We start from the raw sequence: 19,293 nt of genomic DNA on the forward strand, positions 1-19,293 counted from the left end.
CATATCTATTTGATGGAAATGTGAACTACCTCTCCAATCTGGGCAGAGAAGGCACAGCCCATTAATAATGGATTGGGAGGAAAAGAAATTTTCCATCATTCCACATATTGATATGATTAAGCCAAATTCTAATATACAGCAGACTCCCCAGCAAACATATTTAAAGAGACTCATCTTTTCACACTGGCACTCTACAACCCTCACTTTAGAAATAAGTGGCCAGTATTATAGCTACATAGAAGAAGCCAGTAGTCAGTGTCTCAGATCATTTGTAGGAAGAGGAGAAAAAAAAAAAAAAAAAAAACCACCACCACGGGGGGAACGGGGAGAAGAGAGGAGAGAGAGAGCGAGCGAGCGCGTGCGCACAAACGAACCTAGGAGGAAAATCTCAGGACAGTCAACATAAGAAGAAAGACAGGGACAAGCATGTCCTTCCAAGAATTTGAAGGAGCATTGGGAAGGGAAGAGTAGGAGAGATGGAGGGAAAATACAAAAAGGCACCAAAACCAGAGTGAAAGGGAAATGAGGCAGCAGAAAAAGCAGTAGCTGGACAACCACATATAAGCTTGCTGCCATGCTGGAGGCATGGCAGTTTGTCCTTGCATACCAACACCACTACTGCTGCATTCTCCCCCGCAATACAGCAACTCACATCTTTCCCTCAGAGAGTCTTCCCCTTGAGAGTTATGGCCACTCTATCAGTGGATACCCAGAGATGCAAGCCAACAAACTATTCACATGCATAAGCAGTCCATTTGTGTTCTACATTTACACTTCGTCACATCTGGACTTTCAGGTTTTGAAAGGGAAGGGGATTTACATTTTTTCCTGTGCTGTTTGGTTCAGTTCATAGTCTAACAATTACAATTTGTTAAACTGGTAGGAGGGAAGATGAGCAATAACTTTAATGGGTAATGGAAAGGGATATAGACAAATGACAAAATTGCATAAGGGAGAATATAGATAAATTCTATCATTTCCCTACAATTTTAAGCTATGCCCTGCATTTATTGAATATGAACTGGACAAAGGACAAGTCACTCTTCCTCTTTCCTATTACCAAAATATTGGTACTATGTATCCCTTATCTGGGATATGTTTAGCATACTAGCTGCTATTGCATCATACTTCCTCACCGGGAGTCTTAAGTGGGTGCAGAAGAAAGGTGGTTGCTTTAGTCCAAATTCTGAGCTAGCATTTCCATCACTTTCACAGAAGTTACCCAAAAAAAAACCCCCAAACAAACAAGTCAACTTGGAGGTCTATTAAAGGTTACCTGTTGTTCTTGGAGACTGAGGGAGGTGGAGATGTCAAGCTCATGCTCCCAGAGCAGTCTGTTCCTTTTCAAATCCTTGCTGGTGAAGCAGTAGAGTGATCAGGAAGGGTAAGCTAGATCCCCAGCTGGCAGAGCAATCTTACTGAATTCCTCCTTGTATGGCAAACAAAGTATCCTCTCCCCTCCTACAGGGTCCAGTTCTTGAAAAGTTCTAGCCTTATTTACCTTAGCTGTTGCCATTCAACTCTCTTCTAGGAGTGTTTCTAACCACACCAAGTAGTAGGACGTGAGGGATGGATAGGTACACTTCCAATACTGCATCTATGAGTCTTGGACCAATAGTAGTCAACCTTCAAAGCTTTAGTAATTGTCTTGTCAGAGCATCAGTCACTCTGGCTAACAAGCTTCAACTACCCCCCCCCAAAAAAATGGACTTGATCAGCCATTCCTTATCGCCACTAATCCAATAGTATCAAACATCAAGCCCCAAGCATAGAGCTGGGGCTTCAGCTTCATCCATCCCATCAGAGGAATCAATTTGGCAATGTATAGGTCTATGAACCTGAACAACTCAATCTGTCATTTTTCAGATACCACTTTAGTTTGCCCCAGAATTAGGATTGCTGAGCTGTTGGGTTTTTGTGCATTAGGACCCAGCAAAATAATTCAACATCCTAAATTTATAAATAGGTCTCCACATTCAAAATGGCTCTAGTGTTCTGTGATAGACTCCAGGACCAAATATTAAAAATCCCAGAACTCAAATGTGGAAAATTCATCTGGAAAATACCCCAATTACTCAGCACAGGCAGTAAAGTTGCCTACATTTCCAAACACACAGTTGGGCAGAAATGGATAATAGGAAGAGGCAAAACAAATTATATTTATGCTGGGAACAAATCTGTGCTAAAACACTGAATCTGGGTTACTGCAACTAGGTCAGAAGGGCATTTAAAAGCTAGTTGGTCACCACTGTGATTCCAGCTGTAACATTTAACTGCATACCTAGAAACAAGTTTGTGAAGGGGAGAAAAGAGGGATGTAGAAGGTCATCCTACAAGCTGCAGAATACAAACTTATTAAAAAGGATGAAGAATGTACTGCAAACAAAAAATAGCAAGGAGGAGTAATGTATACACATTACATCATTTGAAATTAGAAAATCCATGTCCTGTTTTACAAACTGATTATCCTTACTTTTGTTAAAGGTTGTGTCTACCCAACTGCTTTACATGGTATTATATGGCAAACATTTTAAAAGGTTTGCATTAATAGATGTAGACTAGAATTCTGTACATAACTAAATGCAGCAATTATCTCCAAGTCTACCTTTACTATAAGGAAAAAAAACAACTGGTTTCCACTCTTATGTAGTGTGCCCTTTCCCATCTTCACTGAGAAAGGGAGAGAAGAGAGTAGCAGATCTAATGGACTTTCACTAAAGTATGAAAAACTTCATAGTAACTGCCTGCAGAAGGCCCTACATTACTAGATCTAGACATACTAAGTTTAATTATTAAAAGACCTTATTTAAGAAAGATTATGTTCTGTCTTTCCAAAAAAGAAAGTGCTTTTTAAAAAATATTGGAGTTTTTTTTTTTTAATAAAAAAAGTCTTCAGTATACAGTAGCACTGTTGCCTAGGAATCTGACCACAAGCTTGATGAACAGTGGAAGGGGGCAGTGGAGAAGACGACACTTACTATAGTTTTCATCCAATTGCTTATAAGCTACATTCCATACATCAAACTGTAATTAGAGGTAATTATGGAGAGTAGTCTTTTAAGTAGGATGCAACATTTGATAAGAAATTGATGTTTACTACTAATAAATGAGTATCTTTCCCAATAAGTGCTGGTTCCTACAGAGGGTCAACATAGCTTACAGCAGCAATGACTTCAGGCCAGTACTGTGCTATTGTGGGGTTGGGAGACAGCAATTCCCTGGTTCTACTTACTCATACTATGGTTCCAGTTCATGTCTGCCACAAATCCTCTCATATACCTTAAGGACTTTCTTCACAGTTAGAGAAGGGGAGGATCATATGCAAGCAGGCAGAAGCCAAGCACTGTGGATATGTGATAGGTACAGGCAGAGTTTAAAGGCACCTCCAGAAGTTACAGACAGCCCTATCTTGTGTTTTCCATCTTAGGATAGTGGCTGTGGGTCAGTAAGGAAGATTTGTTTAAAATTATGCAACAGTTTCCTCTTATAGCAACTTCCTTCTGAAATTGCTACATAATACCACCCTTCCTCATGGTAATAGTGTTGCAGTCGACAAATAAATGTTGGGGTGTATCAAGTCAAAAAGAAGGCTGGTTATTAGCAATGTGTTATCTTTAAAGGAGAGTTTCACAGAAAAAAAGTTATACATTACTGACTCTTGGTAACAGAAGCTTTTGTCTACAGTTTGAAAAAGACACAGGTAGAGAAAATTAACAGTCACTATCAGATTAGCTAATAAAGCAGCTAGAATAGAAGTAAGCTATTTCACAGTAGGCTCCATAAGTGAAAAATGCAGCCATGATAGTTATTGATAGCCACACTGATCTGTATCAATTACAAATTGATTGAAACATTAAAAAACTACACACAGACACTGAAAAACTTTAGTCTATTAGCAACAGCTGTTTCATTTTACCCTCTCTCCTTTACAGCTATGCACACCTGGAGTACATACCCCTTTTAGGTTAGGGGGTTGCATTAAAGGTAGTGCTACAACAGCCCCTGGAAGTATTCAGATTAGTGATAGCCATTTCTACAACTAAACTAGCTACTTGTCTTCAGCTCAAGCCTAGGATTATACACATTTTGTTTCATGATCTGACTAGCCCTCTGCCTAGTCAAGAATTGCTAACTTTCAGATGTTAAAGTGATTGATAGGAAGAAAGTTGTGTATGTTTATGTACTCCTACACTAGTAAGTGACTGTAGAACATTTAGTTAAATTGCAATCCTACATTAATATTTGCCTGTATTGTGGAAGGATACCCTTGGATTTTCATTCTTGTGGTAAATGAGATGGATGCTTTACATAGAGCAATAGAGGTAGTTTACACCAGTAATCTGTTTGAGACTCAGCTACCTAAGTCACTCCCCAGAGATGTCTCCCTGAAGCATAGGGAGGTCACTAGGAAAGCATGTCTGCCTCTTCCAGAAGCAGAAACTGCTAGATGTTGTCACCATAACAATAAGTCAGCCACAGGACTACTCTTCCTTGTATGACAGAGCCTTCTTCCCCCATTCCTAATGTAAATGTTGCAACTTCCATACTCAAAGAAGGTAGACATGAGCATGCCTTATCTGTTATAACAGTGCTTCGCCATACCTTTATTTGTAGGTTTGCCCAGCCATACCCCACCATATTATATATTCTTTCAAAAGAAAAAAACTGCTTTGATTGCAATTTTACACTAGGATCCTTTAAACAAGAAGTATCCCAGTCAAATAATATATTTGAAACTAAATGTACTATCACAGGAAAGACGTTTGCCTTTGCATCTCCCACAGAGATCTTGACGATGGGGTCTCTTGGGGTCCACATGGCGCACTTTCACAGGGCAGGTGCATCTGGTCTGCTTACAGCTCTAGAAAGAAGCAAGGATGTTGGAGGAGAAAGTACCTGAATTGCAGTGATACAGGCAAGGCGGGAAAGATCTGCAAGCTTGTGGGGGGGAGCAGCATTAGCTACAGTAGTTTAGATTATAGCCTCCCTGCACTGAGCAGGAGTGAGGCTGCTGACAAAGCCCCAACACACTTGCGGTGCTAGAGCACAGCTGGAGTTCCCAGGCTTACTGGAAGGAAAGGTGGTGAAGGCCCCACAAACCACCTCCCTGAAGTAGGCCAAGTTACAGGGCTCCCCAGTGCGCTAGCTAGCCCGAAGGGGCGGTGCTCACCTGGCAGGTGATGTCCTCCACGCGGTAGGGGTTATAGGATTTCTGACATGTCCGGCAGAACTGCCTGAAGTAGACCTGGAGGAAGGGGGAAGGCGGGTCAGTGGCAGTCAGAGCCCAGGGGCAGAGGGGCAACCCCCAGGGCACCAGGCCTACCTTGTTGGTGCCCTGCACACACCACACGTAGGCGCTCTCCCAACGGATGTTGCAGTCCTTGCAGTGGTAGTAGCCGTACTTCTGCTCCAGAAACTAGGGGGAACAAGGGTTACTCAGCCACGGGCAGGGAGCCAGACCCCAGCCATGCCAGGCCTGCCCAGCTCCCGCACCCTGGGCCCTACTGGCCGCCGTGCAAGGAGTGACCCCGCCACAGAGAATCGAGGCAGCTCCAGGGCTAGTCACCTGAGGCCCCGCCCCCAGGCTTCCCGCCACCTCCTGCCCCGCAGCCGCACGCGGTGACCCGACCTGCCCGGCCCTCACCTGGAAGCGCAGGCGGGTCTTGCCCTGCCCCGGCTCCTGAGGGGCTGCGGCCTGGGGCTGCCCCGCCTGGCGCTCGGGGGCCTCCACCGGGCCTTCCTGCCGCGGGGCAGCTGCCGCCTCCTCCTCCTCTACCACCACCTCCTGCTGCTGGGGCGGCCGCGGCTCCTGCGGCTCCGCGCTGCTCCCGGGGGGCTGCTCCCAGCTGGCCCGCACGGCGGCCGCCTCAGTGCTCTGCTGCTGCTCTTCCGCGGCGGCCGCCTCCTCCGGCTCCTCCTCGGCCGCCTCCTGCCCCGGGTCCTCGGGCTCCTCCAGGAAGGTGGTGAGTCTGCGGGACGCCATGGGCGAGTACACAGCGATGGTCCTGGGGAAGCGCACGGGCCGGCCGCTGGCGGTGGCGGGGCTGCCCTGCTCCTGCTCGCGGGGCCGCAGCGAGGGCAGCCCAGGGGCCGGCCGCCGCCGCAGCAGCAGGGTGCGGGGCCCCAGCGAGCACTGCACCGAGGCGTCCTGCCGCGGGTTCACCTGCACCCCTACCTCCTTGGTGTTGGCCTTGCGGAGCCGCGGCGTCAGGCTGGGGTTCACCTGGGACAGGATCGCCTTCAGCTGCGCCCGCTGGTAGTTATCGAAGTACTCGGCCGCGGCCGCCGCCGCTGTGTCCCCATAGCTCGAGAAGTAGGTGCCCCGCTGCCGCCAGGCGCCCGGGGGCCCTTTGCTCTTGGGCGGCTGGTAGCGATAGGAGTAGGGGGTGTAGGCTGAATACAGGTAACTATCCATGGCCTCGTCCGCCATAGCGCCTGCCCCGGTAGCTGGGCCCGCGGGGGCTGCGTTAAATACCCCGCCCTGGGGTAGGGCAGGCCCAGGTGCACGTCCCTCCCGCCCCCCAGCCACCTGAGCGGGGCTGCTGCCATTGGCGGAGGGGTAATGACCACCTCGCCGCGGATTCCCTGGCGGGGATCGCTGTCCCGGGAAGCCCGCGAGGAAAGCAAGTGGATGGGAAGAGCCGGCTAAGCCCGGGGTCCAAGGAACATAGCAGAGGTGGGAGGGGAGCCACCGGGCAACCACGGCGGCGGGGACGCAGAGCTTCAGGCAGGTCTTTGAAGCAAGTAAACCCCTTATTGGTACAACCCTCCTGGGTTCTCTCTGTCTCTTAAATGTCCTGAGTCTCCCTTCCTCTGTCACTTGAGTTACACTCGCCGTGTGGGGGCCCTAGAGTCTGTGCCGCGCTCATGTGAGCTGAGGGGTTTAGCCGGAGGCTATGGAGCGTTTTCTTTTGAGCAGACCCGGTACATTGATTGATTGGTGATATTCCCGCGGGAGCAGCAAGAGGCTGTGTGCCGCAGACAAACAGTAATAGCGCCGTGTCTGTGACGGAAACAACACGCGGGGGAATCCAGGGGCGCTGGAACAATGTGTTTAGCGGGGCTGCTGACAGCCTTCTACTAAACTGTAAACCCTGTGTATGATGGAAACCACTTCAAGCCAGAGGGTGCGGCAGCACCCCCAGTTCCAGCACTTATGGCTGAATCTGTGAAGGAGGAAGGAACGCATGAATTCTTTGGCTGCTACTAAACATAAGAGCCAGGGACCAGGAAGTTTAAGAAGGGAGGAGTGGTTTGAGCATTGGATCGCTAGATAAACCAGACCGTTACTTGCACTTCCTTTTAATTTTTAATTATCTTTGGAGGGATTTTAATTAGTGATTAATACAGCATTAATTCATCTTTTCCACGCATTTATCATCAGAACAATAGACAGGATGTTTTTTACAACTAATAGGATGCATGAAATTGAACGACACTTTACAAATATAATCTAATTTGCTCATTTGTTCACACCAGTGATACACAAATTAACCCTTTCCTACAAAATGCTTCATTCGTTTCTGGTACCTGTCCCTGCCTTACTTAATTCACCAAAGAGCTTCTTCGTATGAAGATGTAGACTTATCTCCTTGTATCACATTGATTTTTGTACATATAAGGCTATATGTTGGGGGAAATATTCGCAACTGGCACAATAGTAAACGTATGGTCATTTTATACACTGGGAGTAGATGGGTGGGTTATGGAAGCGGGTCAGTACCCCAGCTGCCCGTTTACTAGTTCCCAAAACATATCGCAAATACCATATAATATTACTGTAACTCAAGCGTCCCCTTCTGATGCTCTGTTGTCCATCTAAAGTGCAGTCTGTGCAGGCTCCATCAGAATAGAATTGTGTTCTTCTGTAGTCACTGTGCCGTATGAGGTATCTGCCATTTCCTCCTCTTTCAGTTTCTTGTAAGAAATATCTGTGTCATCATCTTCATTTAGGGGATCTTGTTTATAGGTATCTCTTCCGTACATCTTGTACACTAACACAAAAATCCCTGCTTCTGCAGCCTGGAAAAGTGCATAAAGCAAGGGAAACATATACATACTTCCTATGAGGTGTGGTGGAAAAGTTAGTTTCAGTATAGCCGTGCAGAGCTGGACATTTTGACATCCTGTTTCCAAGGACACTGTCCTCTTGCAATGAGGTGGCAGGTGAAATAAAGTAGCTAAGCCATATCCTGAGGCATAGCCCGCTAAGGGCATCAAGATTGCTACTATGTAGACAGACGCAGGGATACTTGCCAGCAACTCAGGTCCCAACATAGTGCCAGTCAGAATGAAAAGAAGCACCAAAGTCACTAAAAGGGACCACAAGGAAACCTAACAATAATGAATAATCACAATCAGATATGTCAGAGAAAAAAGAAGGGAAAACTTACATTAGAGTGGTTTAAAAGCGAATTAATTAAATACACAATTATTAAAATAGTGTTTAAACTATATATTTGTTTTAAAAATCAGCACATTTTATTGTAGCAGTTACAGCAGAAGCTTTTCCTTATATGAATAGTGAACAGACAAAATGTGATTGACGGACATTGAAAAGACCACTCTGCTTAATTCCAAATTCCCGGGAGTTTGTCATACCCTTAGCATTTCTAACATAGAGCTTATTGTAACCTATCCACTGATGGACAGATTCTGCTACCCTTTCTTACCTTGGACCTGATCCAGAATTTCAGTGGACTTTGAATCAGGCCCAAGGTGAATAAGGGTGGGGGAAAATCTGTCTCTTAATTAGTTTTTAACAGTATAACTTGTTTGGGATACTTTCTCAGAAAGACAGTAACAATCTGCATTAATGTGTGTAAATTTTCATTTAAAAAGAAAATGAAGCTAAGTCTTATTTTTGCTATAATACTTTAAAATATTACTTTAAAAGTGTAAATTGGATAAACTATTTAAAGACATTTCATCTTGCCTAACAATGTGTATGTCAAGTTTAAGCCTAAAGGAGATATAAACCATCCAAACTGACAGTTAAAAAGGATGGTACCAGTTCTGAAGTAAGGTCTGATCCCATTGAATTCAATGGCAGTTATATAATTTACTTTAATTGGTGCAAGATTGGGCCCAGAGTTTGGGTCTTTTTAGTTTAGTGTATTCTGTGCATGCTGCAACCATTGAGTGATTTTTGCAGTATTAACTGGTTGTGTGCTGAGTGGCTTTACTTTACCTTCGAGCATGTTTTGCTTGAAAGTTTACCTTAATTTTTAACTTTCATGTTTTGTTTTTTGATGAACAGAAATATTCATTTCACTATTGTTGCTTTCAACATAAATATATGTTTAAAGGCTTTTGTAATAGTACTTCAATCAGGTAATTCTCTTCGATTATGGTTAGTAGTCTCCACAGCATGCTTTCACTTTTCTATCCCCATGAATTCCCTTTCCTCAAACCTTTCTCTTTCCCTTTGTTGCACTTAATAATGTTAGTTAAAGGTAATAAGATTGTACATTTCTGTTGTTCAGTAAGACCATTTTTTTTATTTGTCCTCATCCTTCCCTAAAACAGTGGGTGTAATCCTGGTACCTTTGTTTATTTTGTTGAACCTTCGAAATTATTTTCAAATAACATGCACATAAATGTACTTTAATGTTATTTTTCTTAGTGACTTCCATACAAATTACTTGCATGATGAAGGTTTAGTCAGAAATATAGAAATTGGTTGTGCCACGATTGATGAAAAATGCTTATTGAAAATTTGTATATTTCCAAACAAAGAAATAATTTAGAAAATGGTAACTGCTATCTTTTTGTTTTAATTATTCCAAATTAAGATAGTTGTACGTATTACTATTTTTGTTAGGAATTTACTGATTTTATTGCATGTGGGACTGAGGCTACTAGTTCTAATGTGGATATAGTACCTGATTATATGTATAACGTTATTTATTTAAAGCACATGCTTAGCAATGTTGTCTCATAATTAGAAATATATTGAGCATTTATTTTGTGGTTTGATCTGCTCTTGTTGCATTGAAGAAATGGCATTGTCTGCCTACCTTTTATTTAGTGTTACTCTAGGGAAATATTGATTCATCCTTTGGTCTTTGTAAGAGAGCAATTTTTTTTTTTAACAAAAAGTTACTTGTAGTCAACTCTAATCCTGCCTGTAACTGTTTTAAAGAAAATAGTCACGCACGGGCAGTATTTTATTACTAGTTGACCACAATGGGCGCTTATACTTCCTTTTTGGAAAACAGGAGATTCTGTTTAGAATTCGGAACAAGTCCTGGGGGTTTACACGAGTTTATGTGATGAGCCTTAATCCTATGATTTGAGTGATTTCAGTACAATACACGGAAGTGCTCAGTTTCTACACTGACATGCAATCCTGATGAAACAGATACCATGCACACTGCTCTCAATGCTGGCTCCTCTACTCTTTAGTACTCACGACGTAGGGCAATATTTACGCAGTTTAGCAAGCTTTACCCGGCTCTTTACTGTAGATCTGTTAAATCTTCCCCCACGTGCATCTTTTCTTATCCTTTAACTAGACCATGTACATTCTATATCCTGAAGCAGCAGCGCCCATAGTGCGGCTCCGAGAAGCAGAGCCCTTCCCCACACCCCTATGACCACCCCAGCGAGAAGGAGCTCCCTAGGGGCACCTCTGTGTATGTAGAAGCGGGACCCGGCGCAGCTGTTGTTACCTTGAGCAAGAGGTCGGCGACCCGTGTGTACTTGTAGCGGATGAAAACTCCTACGCCGATGGGGAGCAAAGTGCTGCATAGGGTCAGACTCACGGCCCCCAGAGGCAACAGCTGCACCAGAGGCGTGTTGATCCAGGCGCGGCTATATATCCACAGGCACAGGGGCATCAGCAGCAGGGCCAGCAGGGTGGATGAGGCGGTCATGATAATACTGCAGGAGGGAGGAGACAGAACAACAGGCAGCGGGTCAGCACGAGCCGCTCTTCCATCCGCTGCTAGGGTGGGGGGAACAATCCCTCCCCAGGCTCTAGTAAGAGCTGGCGATACAAATCCATTTAGTGTAACGAGGCACAAGAGTCGCCCAGGGCGCAAGTAGCTGTTTGATTGCAAGAATTTCCCTTCAGTTACCGAGCAGGCTGGAGATGCTCGGATATTGGCCTGAATATGGTTTGGGGGGGCGGGGTATTGCCAGCTGTGTGTTTCTGTGAAAGGAAGATTATATTTTTGCATGTAAAACTTGCCTGCCTTAGGGGGTCGTGGAGCACAAACAGATAAAAATTGCAAGTGCTCAGCACGGGTTGGGCTCCCCGCATCTCCCAGAGGCGCGCAGCCAGCGCGGGAGACAACAGCGCAAGAGCTCAGCCTCCTTTTGTCCCCCCCAAAATTCCCCTGATGAGATCCTGAAACCGGCTCCTCTGTCCCAGTACCCACGGGCCGCGCCCCGGAACAGGGGCAGCAAAGGCTGGCACAGACCTGATTATAAAATAGCAAATATTTTAAACAACCGTAAACCCGACAGTCCTCCCGCAGCACGCACAGTCCACACCCACCCACACCCCGGCACTTCCACACGTCCCCCAGTCCGGCACATCCACACCCCCCCGCACTGCTACTGACCCCCGGCACTTCCACATTCCCCTTCCTCCCACCCCACCCCCGGTATTTCCACATTCTCCCTTCCTCCCCCCGGCACATCCACACACCCCTTCCTCCCCCCACCCCCGGCACTTCCACATTCCCCCTTCCTCCCACCCCACCCCGGCACATCCACATTCCCCACCACCACCCCAGCATTTCCACATTCCTCCCCCTCACCCCCGGCACATCCCCCACCTCCCGCAGAGCCCCCGGCACATCGAGTCCCCCGGCTGCCTCCCTCTCCCAGTGCGGTTCAGGCCACCTTCTCTGGGTCCTTTACTCCGACCAGGAGCGACGCCTGCCCCGCCGGGGAGGGAGATGAGCCCGGCGCCCCGCGGAGGCAGCGGCCCCGGCGGGTTGGGTACCTGAGGTTCATGTCTCCGTTGACCAGCAGGGACATGATGTTGGAGAGGTTCCCCCCAGGGCAGCAGCCGCACAGCAGCACGGCCACCGCTGCCACCTCGTCCAGGGCGAAGAGCAGCGCCAGCAGGAAGGCCAGCAGGGGCATGAGCACGAACTGGCAGAGCAGCGCCAGCAGCACCCCCACCGGCCGCCGCAGCTGCCCCCCGAGCTGGCTCAGCTCCACGGTGCAGCCCAAGCCCAGCATGGTGGTGCACAGCGCCAGCCCCACGAACACGCTCAAACCCTGGTTCAGAGGGGTGTCCCAGAACGGGCGGCTGCCCCCCGGCCCCGTGCCTGCCTGCGGCACCCGGCTGGAGGGGCTGGGGCTGCCGCTGCTGCTGTTCTCGGGCTCCGGGGAGAGCGAAGCGAAGGGGGCAAGAGTCCCGTTCTCCACCCAGGAGCTGTCCATGGCTGTGCGCGCCTGGCAGTCAGCGGCTGAGCATCTAGTCAGAAACTGCCAGGTCCCTATCGCCTGCCCAAGCACTGGAGGAGCCGGGAGGCCCCACAAGGTGGGGACTGATAGGCAGTGAAGAGGCTGAGGAGACTGTCAGTCAGTCACCGGGCTGAAGCACTGGCACATTTTAGCCCTCCTCAGACCTTCCTCCCCACCCCCTAGACACCTCCACTTACAGCCAAGCACAACAGCCCTCATTCACGCACATTGAATTAATCTGCCCTACACAATATAGCACCTACAGCTAGACACACTGCATCTAGTATACTCACACTACATTAGATTTCCTCTGTCTCTTACACAAGAACGCTTGTTTTTTTGTATTCAGTGTGTCTTGTGTCTGCTTTATATAGGGTGCATTCAGTCACACACTTAACCCACAGGCATAGACAGACATCCTGTTAAGAAGCTACTCCAGGCAGGGCCCATGTCTTCCTTTGTGTCTGTTATGGTGCCAAGCTCGCTGTCAGCAGTCAACCAATAATAAAAAATGTTTTATTGCAGGTCTAGTGGAAAAACAAACACAAACCCCTTGCTATGGTTATTTCGTCTGGTAGTCTCTTGTGAAAGACTTGAAAAGAGAAGCAAGTGGTATTCACTGGGTCACCTTTGTCTGCTATTTTTCCCACAAAGAAGTCTAACAAATATTTTCAACTGATAAAGGCTTGACAGGGGATTTTTGGAGGCATGGACTATGAGCAGACACATTTCAGTTTCACTCCAAGCATGCTCATGACAAAAACAACAAAAATCTACTATTAAATATTAATATAATTTTCTGATTTTTGGTGCTTAATCTCGCTCAGCATCCTAAAGCAAAATGAGCTAATCATCACAATGTTGTCCTAAGTGAGCAATGTCAGCTTTACCATTGATACATTCAAGGGAGGTTCAAGGTCATTCCCACTAATGGAAAGAATGTAGTTGAGTAAAAGCTGTGGCATGGGTGAGGAATGATGAAAAGCTCTTTAGCCAGGTCCAATTAGAGCCACTTTCTGCTGATGATGGGCTTCAATAATGAGCAAAGAACCAACTATGTTTAACCAAGAAACTATGTGACTTAATTAATGTCAATAAATCATACGGTTTTCTGCTGCTGCATGGATCTAGAATGGGTGCTCACTCCCACTCTTGCTTTCCAGACTGGAGCCTCACAATGTAATTTTCAGAATAACCCTGGAATCTATAGAGTAGAGATGAATACTATACAGATTTTATGACATTATTCTTGATTTGCCTGGAGGAGAGATCCTTGCTAGACACTCAAAAAACTCTGTTAGTAAAAGCAGTTTATATGACATTGAAAAATCAGTTTGTATGATATGCAGGTGACAGCACACCAGCCAGAAGGTGACAGGGGCCTATCCTGTCTATTCCATTTAAGTGGATGAAGGTTTCTAAATGTAGTGAGTGAAATTCTGGGCCCATTGAAGTCAATGGGAGTTTTGACATTGATCTCAATGGGTATGTCTACACTCTAATAGAAGAACCATGGCACGGCCATAGCTGGCCTGGGTCAGCTGGTTCAGGCCAGTTGCAGGTCTTTAATTCCTGTGTACACATACCCAATGGGGCCAGGATTTCATCAGTGTGTGAGGATCTCTCTTACACATCACTCAAGCAACATATACAGGAAAAATCTAATTTTCCAGAGTTGTTCTAATTTACTGGCGTCATTTGGGTTTTAAAATTGTGTTAAAAATTGCCACCTTTCCCATATCTTATTTTTTAATATTTATTCATTATTTTATGTTGTCTGTTTCTTTAAAAAACTGAATGCCATATTAAAAGACAAGTAGAACTTGGGAGACAAGGTCATGCAGGAAAGGAGAGAAGAGGAGCCTCTGAGGGTGGTCTGGGCGGTGATGGTTCATGTTTTGTCCACTGCCACTCAGAGTGCCTCAGGGATAAGGATTCTTCAGTTACATAAAAGGTTTGGACGTGCCACTGTCCATGCTTCATTTTGTGGTTCTCTGGTGGGACCAGCTGCCTCAGAGATTGGCCTATCACATGAGGTGCCCTATCCTTTGTTGCGTTTTGTTTTTAAATTTAGTGCACTACTGTGCTGTGCACTATGGAGTGTCTCAGATCACACCTCATAATGCATAATGTGGTGGGGCACAAAATTCCAGCACAAGAGTGGATAGAGGGCAGCTAGAGCCAGGCCCCAAGCTACTTAAATCCCCACTTCCTGTGCCATCTGGTCCTACACTTCTCCAGCAATAGTCTTCACCTCCATCCACCCCAAGTCTGTGCATCTTAAATTCTCTTGGGCCCTGGTCCCCTTTCCACCCGGGATATAGTTCCACAGCTAGTTGGAATCTGTCCCCAGTCTGTCATTGAATGAGTCTTCCAGGACATCAATGTCCTGGGGCCGCCTGTGAAATTTCCTGTCTGTCAGTCCAAAACTGTTAAAGGAGCACCTCCACAAAAATTGAAAACTCAAAGTAAAATGGGAGGCCAATTGAGCCTTACATTCCAACATTTCAGATTGCACTACTTGTCTCAGTGGAGACATTCACTGCTTTTCTGCTCTTAAAGAAGCACATGTCTAGGCCAACAACCAACCCCTAATATTCCAGCAGACACTATTAGTGACTCAATAGAAGCAATAGAGTACCATCCATTTGTTAAATCCATAATTACCAAATTATGGGATAAATGTAAAAGTTTTTCAGGTTTTGTATACCACCAGGGTTTAGTGACAAAGTAATGTATACAGTGTAGTAACTTGGCCATACAGTAATACCATTGTGAATGGTTTTATTCTATTTTCTTTTCCTGGGCATTTAGATGAGGATAGCATAGGGAGAGAGGATGAGTCATATCATACGTGTTAAATAAACAGCTACAACCCAGTCCAGACAGTGATTTAATTTGTTGGTAAAACAAGGTAATATATGCTTTTAGATGGGACAATACTGAAAAGCAGTGTTTGGTTGGCCTTGAGAGCCAACAGAATTGTTTGAAACTAAATAATTTGTAAATCTACTTGTACTGAAAATTTTTTAATGTGTTTAGATTGCTCACAAATTTAGTATATACTGTGTCTTTCTCATTTTTATCCTTCACATTCTATCTATATACTCACACCACATTCCTTCCTCACTTATTATAACTCTATTTTTTTAGTAACCCCATTATACAGTTTCTCTTCTGGCACCTATGAACAGAATATAAGTTACACAAAGAGCAAAGGCAGGCTGGTTATCAAGTAGGCAGTGAAGAGAGCAGAAGAGAACTGCCCTTCTTATCTATGAACATGACTCCTAAAACCAGGCATGTTCATAGAAAGATATTTTTGCATCATGATCTTTACAATTAATTATAGTGCAACCCACTTACAGTGAACTTGGGATACAATGACAACTCGGTTAACATTGAAGAAGAATGAAAATCTCAAATTGTTTCAGTGCCTTACATTGTGTTGATTCCAGTTACTAAGAACTTCAGCTTATGGAAAAAACATGATCTAGCAGTAAGAGGGTTCTGGTGTATTGTAACAAATAAACACAAGATATTTCTTAAAATTTATACCAGCTACTTTAAGAACTAAGATCCAAATTTAATTCTGGTTTAAACAGGAGCCATACCATTGACTTTGATGTAGACAAACCGAGTTACTTAGGCCAGATCTGAATTTAACTTGTGTTTTATTAATTCCCTATGCAGCAACATTGGCACCATTTGTAGCAATTGAAAAGTATTCTTATACACCTCTACCTCAATATAACGCTGTCCTCGGGAGCCAAAAAATCTTACCGTGTTATAGGTGAAACCGCGTTATATCGAACTTGCTTTGTCCACCGGAGTGCGCAGCCCCGCCACCCCAGAGCACTGCTTTACTGCATTATATCTGAATTCGTGTTATATCGGGTCGCGTTATATTGAGGTAGAGGTGTATCTAGAAGGTACAGTAAGGCCTATCCAGACTTTGTACTTTCTGTTTGGCATTGTCTCTTTAAATTGCTTCAGAGTTTCATACCACAGCAACTGTATTAGTATGTAAGCTAGATACATGAATTATCCATCTTCTTTCAGGGGAGAAGATGACACTGACTGACCTCTTTTACAGGGAGTGACAAATTGGCCATTGGACCCTAAAAAACATTGGTACATGTTCTCTAAATGGATATGTGGTTTTTAAACTAATACTTATAAACTGGAAAAAATCCTATTTGAAAATTGTGGGGCAAAATGATGCCCTGGAAATACTATCTTGTAAATTCAGTGCTGTAAAGTAGGTGCAGTTTTTTATAAGTGATACTGACCATGGGCAGCTAGTTAACTGGCCATTGTGGGAGGCTAGCCCTGGCCCCTCCCTTCTGCCCGAAGCCCCTCTCCTCCCCCTCCACTTCTGCCCCCATCCCCCGCAGGAGCCCAGAGCACTCCCTCCTGTGGCCCCGGACCTGCCCTGGGCTGCCCGAGCGCCCGCAGCCCCGGAGCACCTGGCAGGCAGTGCAGTTCCAGTGCCCGAGACCTCACCCCCTGAGCGCCGCCCCCAGTCCTGGAGAGTCGAATGGCGTGGTTCCAGCGCCCCAGGCGGCAGCCAGCCTGGGCCACAGAGGAACTGCAGGAGGGAGTCTGGGGGTGGAGCATGGACAGGGCTATGCCAGGCTGTTGGGGAAGCATAGCCTCCCCCGGCCTATGATACCTGCCAGCCATGGTACTGACTGCATTTTTCTTTAGTGGGGTTTGAATTCCATAGCAGAATGTAAATGACATAAATCCACTTTATAACACCATCCATGGTATTGAAATTTTTCAGGCATAGGGAAGTGTGTGTCTTTTCTTAATGTAACTTGAAACAAAAATACAGAGCCTTGATATCAGAGAAAGGAGAGCCTTTTAATGAAGGCTGAGTATACCACCAGAAACACGCTAAACAACCTTTGCCAGTTATTCAGATATTAGCATATTGTATTAACAAGTGAGAGACCTGGGTGAAAGGGTCTTTGGGTCACTCGATTCTCACATTGAACACTGAAAGCATCTTATGTGTTCTAGGAACAACACAAAATTTTGGTTGTTGTGCATATGCCACTAGGTTTCCACTTTACATTTAAATATGGACATTCTTGGAAATTGGGATTTACCCCCGAGTTTTTGGACTGAACTTTTGTTCAACACCTATCACATGGTTGTGGCAGGGCTTGGTTATGGTGGCCGTCAGTGAGGTGTACACAGGAGAGTTTTGGCAAGAGGGGTTCTTAGGGTTTCTTATAGCATACATCACCATTGTATCTAAACACTTAGTTACTATGATGACAAGAACTATAGAAAACCCTAAGACAGATAGGTGGAGAGGGGATGAGAAAGCGAAGGATGCCCACTTTCCCTTCACCACCTTTCTGCCATTTCAACTTGAAAACTAGGACATATTAAAGAGCATGTGGGTGAGAGAAAACTGTACTTTCCCCACTCTCTAGTCCCTTTTCTGTTTCCTCCCACTATCTAACCTCTTTATTGTATTTTCTGCTGGAATCTGCAGGTGGTGGGGAAGCTGAGCTGCTATAGGCGGTCAGCATTGACCACTCAGTAATTCTCTGACTCCATGTGGATCTGATGCTACATGCCAGAGTGAACTGATTTATAGTCTCATGCTGGAGGTTGGGAGAGGAGGAGAAGGTCTTGACAGGTGACAGGCCTGTGGGGGATGGTCCTTGAGAGACATCTGCATTCTGTTAGCTTGTTGTCACTTTTACCTGTTCTGCTGGGGATGACTTCTTCAGGAGGTGGTGTTCTTTACAAACACTGGGACAAAACGCGGTTGTCAGACTGACATCACCAAGGGCCACGAAAACAGTTATTCCCAGTTTTCAGCCACACATCTTTAGATATTTTAGATATTAATTTCTATTTAGTTCTAAATAGAAATAAAATCCAAATTCAAGACAATGTAAGAAATAGAATTGGCAATCTTGCACCCTGAAAAACTATTTTTCATTCTATCCAAAAACTTTGGTAGGACTCTTAAATAAACATATTCCATAAGCGGGCATCACACTCATTAAAGATCCTACATGGGAAATATGATCTTATACACTTAAACTGGGTTTCTGCTAATTGCCCTTATCAACCAATAAACCCTCTTTTGTATGTAAACATCTCTTGGTCAGTTACTTTGTTTTGTTGGGACATATGCTATTCTCTGCTATGTGGAGAGTACCAAAATGCACCAAAATTGGGGGTTGGGCTATGAGCGTTTAAGGGACCTGGAGCCCAGGGGTGGGGAGGGAGATGAGCCATAGAACTACTGTTCCCTATGACATGCTTCCCTGTCATCTGGGCAGAATTTTGTTTGCTGTGGAAACTTGTCCACATGATGCTGGTTGCCAGACTAGCAGTACATCCCCATACACAGCTGCAAGCCACATCTGAGGTAGAGTTTTGCTGTATCCAGCAAGTGAGCTGTTCTGCTATAGGAAAGAGGAAGCCCAGTGTGCTATGCAGAGGCCCGGCCTCCTGTAGATGTACTGAAATCTACATTGTTAGGGGAATAAACCCTGTCCCCAAAAAATGTATTGGGACAAAACTCCATGAGTAGAAAGCTACACTTTCCAGTCCCCTACATGGTAGAACCTGTGTAGAGGTAGCATGTGTCCCATTATTATTTGTGGCTTTAGCCTAGATTATCTTTGTGAGTATGAGATTACTCTTCTGGTTTACAGGAAAGCGGAATACAGTGTAGCAGAGCACATGTGTTGTTGAAAGAAAACTGTTTGGGGTATTCTTTCATGATTGCCTCTGTAGCTGGTGGTGCTTTCCTTTCATAAATTATAAATCTATTTGATTCATGCCCCTCTCTCACAGACAGCAGTGTGAGAAGTGACTTTACTTTGCATT

The 19,293-nt window shown here is 45.3% G+C and overlaps 2 protein-coding genes across 2 annotated transcripts; both read right to left on the bottom strand.

Annotated features, from left to right (window-relative positions):
- Nucleotides 1-4,717: 4,717 nt before the first annotated feature.
- Nucleotides 4,718-6,421, bottom strand: ZAR1 (zygote arrest 1). The gene is made up of 6 exons (XM_024211709.1): nt 5,858-6,421; nt 5,753-5,791; nt 5,645-5,677; nt 5,324-5,416; nt 5,171-5,245; nt 4,718-4,861 (listed from the first exon to the last, which is right to left on the bottom strand). Exons 1-6 carry the CDS (start codon nt 6,413-6,415, stop codon nt 4,718-4,720), a joined length of 942 nt encoding a protein of 313 aa, XP_024067477.1. The 5' UTR covers nt 6,416-6,421.
- A 1,397-nt stretch (nt 6,422-7,818) lies between these two features.
- SLC10A4 (solute carrier family 10 member 4) lies at nt 7,819-12,402 on the bottom strand. Its single transcript, XM_024211708.1, has 3 exons — nt 11,957-12,402; nt 10,674-10,884; nt 7,819-8,334 (listed from the first exon to the last, which is right to left on the bottom strand). Exons 1-3 carry the CDS (start codon nt 12,400-12,402, stop codon nt 7,819-7,821), a joined length of 1,173 nt encoding a protein of 390 aa, XP_024067476.1.
- Between the last annotated feature and the right edge of the window lie 6,891 nt (nt 12,403-19,293).

Source organism: Terrapene carolina, unplaced genomic scaffold (assembly GCF_002925995.2).
Source record: "Terrapene carolina triunguis isolate 2854851 unplaced genomic scaffold, T_m_triunguis-2.0 Scaffold66, whole genome shotgun sequence".
In the NCBI taxonomy this organism is placed as follows: domain Eukaryota; kingdom Metazoa; phylum Chordata; order Testudines; family Emydidae; genus Terrapene; species Terrapene triunguis.

Excerpts from the sequence above, each read along its gene's own strand:
- SLC10A4 (XM_024211708.1), bottom strand. The coding sequence starts at position 12,402 with ATGGACAGCTCCTGGGTGGAGAACGGGACTCTTGCCCCCTTCGCTTCG. Across the intron at positions 10,885-11,956 it reads AACGGAGACATGAACCTCAG|TATTATCATGACCGCCTCAT; the intron begins GTACCCAACCCG and ends TCCCTCCTGCAG. Across the intron at positions 8,335-10,673 it reads TCGCCGACCTCTTGCTCAAG|GTTTCCTTGTGGTCCCTTTT; the intron begins GTAACAACAGCT and ends CATTATTGTTAG.
- ZAR1 (XM_024211709.1), bottom strand. The coding sequence starts at position 6,415 with ATGGATAGTTACCTGTATTCAGCCTACACCCCCTACTCCTATCGCTAC. Across the intron at positions 5,417-5,644 it reads AGACCCGCCTGCGCTTCCAG|TTTCTGGAGCAGAAGTACGG; the intron begins GTGAGGGCCGGG and ends TGTTCCCCCTAG. Across the intron at positions 4,862-5,170 it reads TGGAGGACATCACCTGCCAG|AGCTGTAAGCAGACCAGATG; the intron begins GTGAGCACCGCC and ends GCTTCTTTCTAG.